The following is a 12,393-nucleotide window of genomic DNA, read 5'->3' on the forward strand; positions in this document are numbered from 1 at the left end:
CTCAATCCGACATGATAGGCATCCCAAACGTTCGAGCAGTACTCAGGTCGTATTAGTATTTTATAAGCGGTCTCCTTTACAGATGAAACACATCTTCCCAAAATTCTACCAATGAACCGAAGACGACTATCCGCCTTCCCCACAACTGCCATTACATGCTTGTCCGATTCATATCGCTCTGCAATGTTACGCCCAGTCCGCAGCTCGTGGTCGTGCGGTACCGTTCTCGCTTCCCACGCCCGCGTCCCCGGGTTCGGTTCCCGGCGGGATCAGGGATTCTCTCTGCCTCGTGATGACTGGGTGTTGTGTGATGTCCTTAGATTAGGTAGGTTTAAGTAGTTCTAAGTTCTAGGGGACTGATGACCATAGATGTTAAGTCCCATAGTGCTCAGAGCCATTTGAACCATTTTGTTACGTCCAAATATTTAATCGACTTGACCGTGTCAAGCGCTACACTACTAATGGAGTATTCAAACATTACAGGATTCTTTCTCCCCTAACGCTACTGTTAACATCACAGATTCTACTTCTTTACGAAGTTACTTCACGAAAGCGTAGCGCCTTACAATTTCGAATCAGGTAGGGAGCTGCTGGAGTCGACTCGCGAAAGGTAGCACCAAGAAAAAGTAGAAGAAAGTAGAATGAATATAATCTCTCTACAGAACTGTGACCTGCTAGAACGCAAACAGACTACACATTTATACCTCCTTATTGACTGCTTTATGCTGTTTTTGATTAATTCACGCTTCTCTTGAACCGTTAATTTCTGTTATCTTGTTTTCATCTCATCAGCTTATCTTGCGCTGTTGTAACTCCCTCTTCTTGTGACACATCAGCGTCTTCTCCATATTCATTCCTTCTGTATCGTTGCCTTACCTTTCTGTTAGATGTCAGTACTCACATAAGGCAAGACAAACAGCTGTCAATGTTAATAAGACTAACAATTCTTAAATTCCACATTATCGTTTCTATACATGTTGTCATTATTATTGTAATTATAATTATATACTGTTCATGTACCAGTTAGGAAGCGGTAGGATCTGAATTCCGTAATCTTGCCAAGTGGAATAAATGCATGAATAAATAAATAAATAAATACAGGGTGATTCAAAAAGAATACCAGAACTTTAAAAATGTGTATTTAATGAAAGAAACATAATATAACCTTCTGTTATACATCATTACAAAGAGTATTTAAAAAGGTTTTTTTTTCACTCAAAAACAAGTTCAGAGATGTTCAATATGGCCCCCTCCAGACACTCGAGCAATATCAACCCGATACTCCAACTCGTTCCACACTCTCTGTAGCATATCAGGCGTAACAGTTTGGATAGCTGCTGTTATTTCTCGTTTCAAATCATCAATGGTGGCTGGGTGAGGTGGCCGAAACACCATATCCTTAACATACCCCCATAAGAAAAAATCGCAGGGGGTAAGATCAGGGCTTCTTGGAGGCCAGTGATGAAGTGCTCTGTCACGGGCTGCCTGGCGGCCGATCCATCGCCTCGGGTAGTTGACGTTCAGGTTTCATAACTAACCTTTTTCGTAGGACTCTCCATACAGTTGATTGTGGAATTTGCAGCTCTCTGCTAGCTCTGCGAGTCGATTTTCCTGGGCTGCGAACAAATGCTTGCTGGATGCGTGCTACATTTTCATCACTCGTTCTCGGCCGTCCAGAACTTTTCCCTTTGCACAAACACCCATTCTCTGTAAACTGTTTATACCAACGTTTAATACACCACCTATCAGGAGGTTTAACACCATACTTCGTTCGAAATGCACGCTGAACAACTGTCGTCGATTCACTTCTGCCGTACTCAATAACACAGAAAGCTTTCTGTTGAGCGGTCGCCATCTTAGCATCAACTGACGCTGACGCCTAGTCAACAGCGCCTCAAGCGAACAAATGTACAACTAAATGAAACTTTATAGCTCCCTTAATTCGCCGACAGATAGTGCTTAGCTCTGCCTTTTGTCGTTGCAGAGTTTTAAATTCCTAAAGTTGTGGTATTCTTTTTGAATCACCCTGTATAATAAAGTTCTGTTGCAACACAGATGATCATTGGCACCCTTGCTATGGATTGGTTACTAGTTACTAGCCTAAGCAGGTAGTAGCTATTTTTGCTATCGTAATATCAGTCGGGCTCAACTTCTTCCACTAAGCGGAGAGTCGTGTTTCAGCACTGTTATCGAAATCATCGGACCTGTGAGGTGCTGAGGTTACTACGAATGGTGACAAGAGTAATGCAAGAATCACTTTGGCTATGTGTCACTGTTTTACGATAGAGTTAACGCGAGGACTGCAGCTGCCGCACAACTTGCAGAGAGCGAAAGTCTTTATGCCTGCAGCCTGTCCGTGGCCAGGGGAAAAGAGTATTCGTGTGAGCGCTAACTTTGAACCTGGAGCAGTAGCGGAAACTCGAAAGCGACAGCTTGTTGCGGAGAATGTGTTCGTCAACAACTACTTAGTTAAAACCTCATGGGACGCTCTGTATAATGTGAAGAGGAGTGATCAGTGTGCCCGAAGCTCGTTTTAAGTCTCAAGATTTCTGTCTGTTGAGACTGGAATGCTATGTTATGCTTACTAGGAACCCTCGATACCAGTGACACTGTCGGTCTGATATTCTGCACGTCCGCGTTTTGTTCATTGGGTGCAACACCTTCTGAGAGTCACGGAACACGTCATCAAGAAAAGTGTCAGTATCAACAACTTTTGGGTCTCGTGGACGAACAGAATTAGATTAGATTGGATTAGTACTTGTTCCATAGATCATGAATGCGACACTTCGTAATGATGTGGAACGTCTAAGGTTAATAAAAGGTGTCTATACAATATATTACATTACACAAAATATCACATGACACTTAATATTTTAAATTTTTTTGTGTTGCTTGGGGAAATTACCCAGTTACTACATCCAAAAATTCATCTAATGAGTAGAAGGAGTTCCATTAAGAAATTCTTTTAATTTCCTTTTAAATGTTATATGGCTATCAGTCAGATTTTTGATGCTATTAGGTAAGTGATCAAAGACTTTTGTGGCAGCATAATTTACTTCCTTCTGAGCCAAAGTTAGATTTAACTTTGAGTAGTGAAGATCATCCTGGGTTAAATTGCAAAATTTTTAGGGAACCAAGCGGTAATATTATAATGTATAGAAAAATGGGACTAGGCCCCATAAAGTGTGAAGCAAGGGTTCGCAAAGCGAGAGGTGTGTTACTATAGGATGACAATTATTGAACTATATAAAAACACATAAGTTAGTTACAAACTACGGAGCGCGTGTACTTTATTCAACATGTAAACGTCAGTACAGGTATTCGGGTTGAGGTAATGAAATGTTCGATACGCCTGCCACCATTGGCGATGATGTGGCGTTGACGAGTAGAAAAATTGTGCATGACCCTGTAATGTCTCTTGCAGCGGTCTCTCCGCGATATTTTCAGAAATTTTATAAATTATATAACTCAGTACATATCTCGAAATATCTCTTCTTATCTTACCGATTATCAATGCAAAGTAGTTTCAAGCCCAATTATTCCTTGGAGCGTCCATTTACTCCATGGAATAGCTTCTCTGCTATCTATGTTTTCTCTTATGAAAAGCATACAGGACTTCTTGCGGATTAGTCGTGAAAGAAGGATGTATATGTATGTATTGTTGGGCTAGTCGCCATCTTGATGAGATTCTGTATGAGAAGGAATTTAATATATGAACTAAACTAAAGTAAGTGTGTTCGCGTATTATTTAACTGATTATTATTGACAGTGTCTGCTTACTACGCTGTGTTGCACGGGATCAGTGGGGAACGTCTGATTTACACTGGACGAACCTGCCGTTTTGTATGCTCAAGATATCCAGTTACTTCAAATAAATAGGCTAACACGGTCTTACCAGCAGATCTCCGGTCTTCCCCATGTGATCACCGAAAGTTAATAATTATTGCAAATGTTTTCAGGAGATCGACTGACAATTTTCGTCGCACCGAGACTTCGAAATTGCTTCACTGCCTTATGGAATTTAAGTTAAGCTCAATTTACTCAGGATAGAACAGTACTGAACTGTGTGAATATGATAAGCCTGCTTTGTCAATGAAAATTCCCTTAATATACGCATCAGGCCAGTGTGAGAGAGGTTTTTAAGTTTTAGGTCCCACACAAAATATATTAAATTTGGCGACCGTGACAGGACCAAATTTGATATATTTTGTGTGGGATCTAAAATTTAAAAACCTCTCTCACACCGGCCTGATTTAGCTTCCCTGATCAGGATAGTAAAAACATGCGTATATTGAGGGAGTTTTCATTGACAAAACAGGCTTATCACATTCACACAGTTCAATTCTGTTCTATCCTCATTAAATTGAGCTTAACTTAAATTCCATGAGGCAGTGAAGCAATTTCGAAGTCTCGGTGCGACGAAAATTGTCAGTCTATCTCCTGAAAACATTTGTAATAATGATCACAGAATGATATTTTCACTCTGCAGCGGAGTGTGCGCTGATATGAAACTTCCTGGCAGATTAAAACTGTGTGCCCGACCGAGACTCGAAATCGGGACCTTTGCCTTTCGCGGGCTCTACCATCTGAGCTACCCAAGCACGACTCACGCACGGTACTCACAGCTTTACTTCTGCCAGTACCTCGTCTCCTTCTTTCAAAACTTTACAGAAGGTCTCCTGTGAACCTTGCAGAACTAGCACTGCTGAAAGTAAGGATACTGCGGAGACATGGCTTAGCCACAGCCTGGAGAATATTCTGCAAGGTTCGCAGGAGAGCTTCTGTAAAGTTTGGAAGGTAGGAGACGAGATACTGGCAGAAGTAAAGCTGTGAGTACCGGGCGTGAGTCGTGCTTCGGTAGCTCAGATGGTAGAGCACTTGCCGCGAAAGACAAAGGTCCCGAGTTCGAGTCTCGGTCGGGCACACAGTTTTAATCTGCCAGGAAGTTTCATTTGTAATAATTATTAACTTTCGGTGATCACATGGGGAAGACCGGAGATCTGCTGGTAAGACCGTGTTAGCCTATTTATTTGAAGTAACTGGATATCTTGAGCATACAAAACGGCAGGTTCGTCCAGTTTAAATCAGACGTTCCCCACTGATCCCGTGCAACACAGCGTAGTAAGCAGACACTGTCAATAATAATCAGTTAAATAATACGCGAACACACTTACTTTAGTTTAGTTCATGTATTAAATTCCTTCTCATACAGAATCTCATCAAGATAGCGACTAGCCCAACAATACATACATATACATCCTTCTTTCACGACTAATCCGCAAGAAGTCCTCTTTCATAAGAGAAAACATAGATAGCAGAGAAGCTATTCCATGGAGTAAATGAACGCTCCAAGGAATAATTGGGCTTCAAACTACTTTGCATTGATAATCGGTAAGATAAGAAGAGATATTTCGAGATATGTACTGAGTTATATAATTTATAAAATTTCTGAAAATATCGCGGAGAGACCGCTGCAAGAGACATTACAACCCGCTAAAGTGTCGGAACTTTGATGCTGTCAATGACCTCCTGAACAGCTGTTTTCAGCTCAGCAATGGTTTTTGGGTTATTGCTGTACGCCTTGCCTTTAATATAGCCCCACAAAAAGGAATCGCCTGTGTTCAGATACAAAGAATATAGCAGCCAATCGAAGCCACTACCTGTAGCGTCTGGGCACCGCAGAGCCACAATGCAGTCCCCAAAGTGCTTCTCCAGGACATCAAACACTCTCCTGCTTCGATGGGATCGAGCTCCGTCTTGCACGAACCACATCTTGTCGAAATCAGGGTCACTGTGGATAATGGCGATGAAATCATCTTCCAAAACCTTCACGTACCGTTCGGTTCTCATCGTGTCATCAAGGAATATCGCGCCGATCATTCCGTGACTGGACATTGCACACCACACAATCACCCGCTGAGGATGAAGAGACTTCTCGATCGGCCGGCCGCGGTGGCCGAGCGGTTCTAGGCGCTTCAGTAGGGAACTACGCGTCTGCTGCGGTCGCAGGTTCGATTCCTGCCTCGAGCATGGATGTGTGTGATATCCTTAGGTTAGTTAGATTTAAGTAGTTCTAAATCTAGGGGACTGATGACCTCAGAGGTTAAGTCCCATAGTGCTTAGAGCCATTTGAACTATTTTAGACTTCTCGATCGCGAAATGCAGATTCTCAGTCCCCCAAATGCGCCAATTTTGCTTATTGACGAAACTATCCAAATGAAATTGGGTTAGTCGCTAATCCAAACCAAATGCATACTCATGCTCCGCGGCGAACCGCGTAGCACGGACGTCCTACCGGAAACCGTGCAGAAGTTATTTCACATACACTCCTGGAAATGGAAAAAAGAACACATTGACACCGGTGTGTCAGACCCACCATACTTGCTCCGGACACTGCGAGAGGGCTGTACAAGCAATGATCACACGCACGGCACAGCGGACACACCAGGAACCGCGGTGTTGGCCGTCGAATGGCGCTAGCTGCGCAGCATTTGTGCACCGCCGCCGTCAGTGTCAGCCAGTTTGCCGTGGCATACGGAGCTCCATCGCAATCTTTAACACTGGTAGCATGCCGCGACAGCGTGGACGTGAACCGTATGTGCAGTTGACGGACTTTGAGCGAGGGCGTATAGTGGGCATGCGGGAGGCCGGGTGGACGTACCGCCGAATTGCTCAACACGTGGGGCGTGAGGTCTCCACAGTACATCGATGTTGTCGCCAGTGGTCGGCGGAAGGTGCACGTGCCCGTCGACCTGGGACCGGACCGCAGCGACGCACGGATGCACCCAAGACCGTAGGATCCTACGCAGTGCCGTAGGGGACCGCACCGCCACTTCCCAGCAAATTACGGACACTGTTGCTCCTGGGGTATCGGCGAGGACCATTCGCAACTGTCTCCATGAAGCTGGGCTACGGTCCCGCACACCGTTAGGCCGTCTTCCGCTCACGCCCCAACATCGTGCAGCCCGCCTCCAGTGGTGTCGCGACAGGCGTGAATGGAGGGACGAATGGGGACGTGTCGTCTTCAGCGATGAGAGTCGCTTCTGCCTTGGAGCCAATGATGGTCGTATGCGTGTTTGGCGCCGTCCAGGTGAGCGCCACAATCAGGACTGCATACGACCGAGGCACACAGGGCCAACACCCGGCATCATGGTGTGGGGAGCCATCTCCTACACTGGCCGTACACCACTGGTGATCGTCGAGGGGACACTGAATAGTGCACGGTACATCCAAACCGTCATCGAACCCATCGTTCTACCATTCCTAGACCGGCAAGGGAACTTGCTGTTCCAACAGGACAATGCACGTCCGCATGTATCCCGTGCCACCCAACGTGCTCTAGAAGGTGTAAGTCAACTACCCTGGCCAGCAAGATCTCCGGATCTGTCCCCCATTGAGCATGTTTGGGACTGGATGAAGCGTCGTCTCACGCGGTCTGCACGTCCAGCACGAACGCTGGTCCAACTGAGGCGCCAGGTGGAAATGGCATGGCAAGCTGTTCCACAGGACTACATCCAGCATCTCTACGATCGTCTCCATGGGAGAATAGCAGCCTGCATTGCTGCGAAAGGTGGATATACACTGTACTAGTGCCGACATGTTCTGCATGTTCTGTTGCCTGTGTCTATGTGCCTGTGGTTCTGTCAGTGTGATCATGTGATGGATCAGACCCCAGGAATGTGTCAATAAAGTTTCCCCTTCCTGGGACAATGAATTCACGGTGTTCTTATTTCAATTTCCAGGAGTGTAGTTCAATGACTGTCGCCAAGTAAGTACAGGAGAGGTGAGGAACGCGGAGGCTGGGAGGGTAGCAGTACCAGTAGCAGTACCTGGGAAGACGACGTTGGCGGAGACTCGCTCCTCGGAGAGCTCGTTGCGGGCGACGCAGGTGTAGACGCCGCTGTCGGCGTGGGCGGAGGGAGCGCGCACCACCAGCCGGCACACGCCGTCGGCCAGCTCGCTGGCGGAGAAGCGGCCGTCGACGTCCGCGTCGGCGGCGCCGGCGCCCGCCAACGGCAGCGGCCGGCCGTCCTTGAGCCAGCTGACTGCGGGGGCGGGTGAGCCGCGAACCCGGCACTCCAGCACCAGTTCGTCCTCGCTGGCGCGGTACGAGTCTGCACAGGCACACCCACACCCTATGTCACACTCCAGCACACAATGCTCATCCGACAAAAAATTTTGTCACCCCTTGTTTTTACCCTCACACTTCAAGAAGAATATAATAATTCCAATCCCAAAGAAAGCAGGTGTTGACAGATGTGAAAATCACCGAACTATCAGTTGAACAAGCCACAGCTGCAAAACACTCGCACCAATTCCTTACAGACGAATGCAAAAACTGATAGAAGCTGACCGCGGGGAAGATCAGTTTGGATTCCGCAGAAATTTGGGAACACGCGAGGCAATACTGACCCTACGACTTATCTTAGAAAATAGATAGGTAAACCTACGTTTCTAGCATTTGTAGACTTAGAGAAAGCTTTTGACAATATTGACTGGAATACTCTCTTTCAAATTCTGAAGGTGGCCCAGGGTAAAATTTACAATTTGTACAGAAACCAGATGGCAGTTATAAGAGTCGAGGGGCATGAAAGGGAAGCAGTCGTTGGGAAGGTAGTGAGGCAGGGTTGTAGCCTCTCCCCGATGTTATTCAATCTGTACATTGAGCAAGCAGTAAAGGAAACAAAAGAAAAGTTCGGAGTAGGTATTAAAATCCATGGGGAAGAAATAAAAACTTTGAGATTCGCCGATGACATTGTAATTCTGTCAGAGACAGCAAAGGACTTGGAAGAGCAGTTGAACGGAATGGACAGTGGCTTGAAAGGAGGATATAAGATGAACACCAACAAAAGCAAAACGAGGAAAATGGAATGTAGTCGAATTAAATCAGGGCATGCTGAGGGCATTATACTAGGAAATGAGACGCTTAAAGTAGTAAATCAGTTTTCCTACTTGGGGAGCAAAATAACTCATGATGGTCGAAGTAGAGTGGATATAAAATGTAGACTGGCAATAGCAAGAAAAGAGTTTCTGAAGAAGAGAAATTTGTTAACATCGAGTATAGACTTAGATTTAAGTACCTCTTTTCAGGAAGTATTTGTATGGAGTGTAGCCCTGTATGGAAGTGAAACGTGGACGATAATCAGTTTAGACAAAAAGAGAATAGAAGCTTTCCAAATGTGGTGCTACAGAATAATGGGGTGGTTAGATCGCTAGATCACATAACTCATGAGGAGGTATTGAACAGAATTGGGGAGAAAAGAAATTTGTGGCACAACCTGACTAGAAGAAGAGATCGGTTGGTAGGACATATTCTGAGGCATCAATAAATCACCAATTTAGTATTGGAGGGCACTACGGAGGGTAAAAATCGTAGAGGGGGAGAGAGAGATGAATACACTAAACAGATTCAGAAGGATGTAGGTTGCAGTAGGTACTGGGAGATGAAGAAACTTGCACAGGACAGAGTAGCATGGAGAGCTGCATCAAACCCGTCTCTGGACTGAAGACCCCAACAACAACAGTAGACACCTCGCTAACACCGTGTGACAACACTTCAGTCCGGCGTGGAGCCCACACGTTGATTCAGGTATGCCCACGTCGTCATGGGCACACACGGCAGCTCCTCTCTCCCACGCACGCACACCACTCCACTACCATGACGTACGTAAGTGGTGGAGACTTGTACACTACCTACAGCGCACAAAAGTGTGCCAGTGTTCTCTTTTAAGCCGTCGACCAATATTTTGTCAACTGAGCTTATGCAGAGATATGACGGGAACGCTCACGCACAGCTAAAGACGTCGTATGGACCTGTGGCCTATTCCGAATGGTTTCCGAGAAAGAACACATGTATAAGGAACAGGAATGGACCTAGCACTGAATCCTGTGGGACTACCTTTGTCACTTTTCCACAGAACAATTTAATGGCCACCATGGTCGCCGGACTTCCCGCCATTACATTTTTGTTTATGGTGTTGGATGGAGTCTGAGGCATGGAAACGAAAGAGGAATACCTAACATGAACTGCTTGGTCAAATCGTGAATGCTACTGCCCTCATTAGGGAACGTGCAGGCACACTCGGACAAGGAGCACAACAAGTACTCCCAAGAGCGCACAAATCCTTTGCAGTTGACGATGGGATACCCCTAACATTTATATTGTGAACTGTACAACAGCCGTAACGTGACGTGTACGATAATGCTTGGTCGTGGATGTGTTAAAAATACATATCTTTCAATTCCTGCTTTGCAAAACGCACTGTTTCACATGTGTACGTGTGTCTTGGAGAATACACAAAGTAAATAACAATGTACATTAAATGTCTTCTATCTCGTAAACCATTCTTATTTGGGCGGTTTGTTGCTTCAAATGGCCGTCCCTGTCATATCGCTGTTTCTTGCCCATTCCTCCTGGGACATAATGTACAGCGGCGCATATCACTTGGCGCTACGTATATTGTGTTCCAGGCAGCGCCCGAACGGAAGTTACTATCCCAGTTCTTCTACGAGTCATCGGTGTGAAAACGGAACATGACTCGCGATTCCTCACCACACAGTCCACATTCACAACATATTTATATTAAAAAATATATTTCTTTGAAGTGCATCTACTATACAAAAACTTCATGAAAACCATGTCTCAGTGTGGGTGAGAAATGACAGTTTTCATGTCTTCGGCCAATTATGCATTAAAGATTTTAAACCGCTCACTCTTAAGGAAATTCGTATTATCTCACGAAAAACCTAGTACCAGTTTCTGTAACTGATATTGTTTATTTATCATCTTCTAATTAGTCCCCATTGTGTATACTCCTTCCCTACTTGCACGTCTGCAGTGAGAAATACGAGACTCTTACAGCTAACAATGGAAAAGAAAAAGTGTGCCACATCCCCTCTATTTTGAGATTACGTTCTTGAAAAACTAACTGCAAACTCTCAAATAAACAGTTCTTAGTCTGCATAAAGGTGTGAAAAATGTATAAACTTGGGGCAGTCATTACTTCAATATCAATGAAATACATTATGCATGGAGTATTCGCTCTTAGGCAATACATGCACCTAATATCTTTTTTAACCAAATAAAGACTGTTCTGGCTCCAGCCGAGTTACTCCACGTCATTTATCCATAGTTTGTTTGTGTGGAAAAAGGCGTAGTAGGCAAGGAGTAACAGGTTTGCACTAACACAGTTTTTTAATTTCCTTATTTCTGCAACAGACGGAACAGTTTTCTGCATGAATTATCTGTATGTGTCTGCTCCTGTTCAGTTTGGTGTCGAGACGGATACCCAGTAATCTGACAGAATCTTTGCCATGACACTCATTATCTTTTAGGGAGAATAGTGTACTCCCGGTTTTGCTACTGTTTAATTTTAATTAATTTACCTTAAATCAGCAAGATGCTTTGTCTGTTGTTGTTGTTGTGGTCTTCAGCCCTGAGACTGGTTTGATGCAGCTCTCCATGCTACTCTATCCTGTGCAAGCTTCTTCATCTCCCAATACCTACTGTAGCCTACATCTTTTGAATCTGCTTAGTGTATTCATCTCTTGGTCTCCTTCTACGATTTTTCCCCTCCATGCTGCCCTCCAATACTAAATTGGTGATCCCTTGATGCCTCAGAACATGGCCTACCAACCGATCCCTTCTTCTAGTCAAGTTGTGCCACAAACTCCTCTTCTCCCCAATTCTGTTCAATACCTCCTCATTAGTTATGTGACCTACCCATCTAATCTTCAGCATTCTTCTGTAGCACCGCATTTCAAAAGCTTCTATTCTCTCCTTGTCCAAACTATTTATCGTCCATGTTGTACTTCCATACATGGCTACACTCCATACAAATACTTTCAGAAACGACTTCCTGACACTTAAATCTATACTCGATGTTAACAAATTTCTCTTCCTCAGAAATGCTTTCCTTGCCATTGCCAGTCTACATTTTATATCCTCTCTACTTCGACCATCATCAGTTACTTTGCTCCCCAAATAAAACTCCTTTACTACTTTAAGTATCTCATTCCTAATCTAATTCCCTCAGCATCACCCGATTTAATTCGACTGCATTCCATTATCCTCGTTTGGTTTTGTTGATGTTCATCTTATATCCTCCTTTCAAGACACTGTCCATTCCATTCAACTGCTCTTGCAAGTCCTTTGCTGTCTCTGACAGAATTACAATGTCATTGGCGAAGCACAAAGTTTTAATTTCTTCTCCATGGATTTTAATACCTACTCCGAATTTTTCTTTTGTTTCCTTTACTGCTTACTCAATATACAGATTGAATAACATCGGGGAGAGGCTACAACCCGGTCACACTCCCTTACCAACCGCTGCTTCCCTTTCATGTCCCTCGTCTCATAACTGCCATCTGCTTTCTGTACAAATTGTAAATAGC

At 44.6% G+C, this 12,393-nt stretch overlaps 1 protein-coding gene across 1 annotated transcript in view; it reads right to left on the reverse strand.

Annotated features, from left to right (window-relative positions):
• The window catches only part of LOC126188350 (titin homolog), a 1,721,077-nt gene that overhangs the window by 1,112,431 nt on the left and 596,253 nt on the right, over positions 1–12,393 (reverse strand). Inside the window, exon 26 of the mRNA XM_049929949.1 lies at positions 7,830–8,114. Coding sequence (XP_049785906.1) covers positions 7,830–8,114 — 285 coding nt within the window. The remainder of the gene's footprint in view (positions 1–7,829; positions 8,115–12,393) is intronic.

This window comes from Schistocerca cancellata, chromosome 5, assembly GCF_023864275.1.
Source record: "Schistocerca cancellata isolate TAMUIC-IGC-003103 chromosome 5, iqSchCanc2.1, whole genome shotgun sequence".
NCBI lineage: Eukaryota > Metazoa > Arthropoda > Insecta > Orthoptera > Acrididae > Schistocerca > Schistocerca cancellata.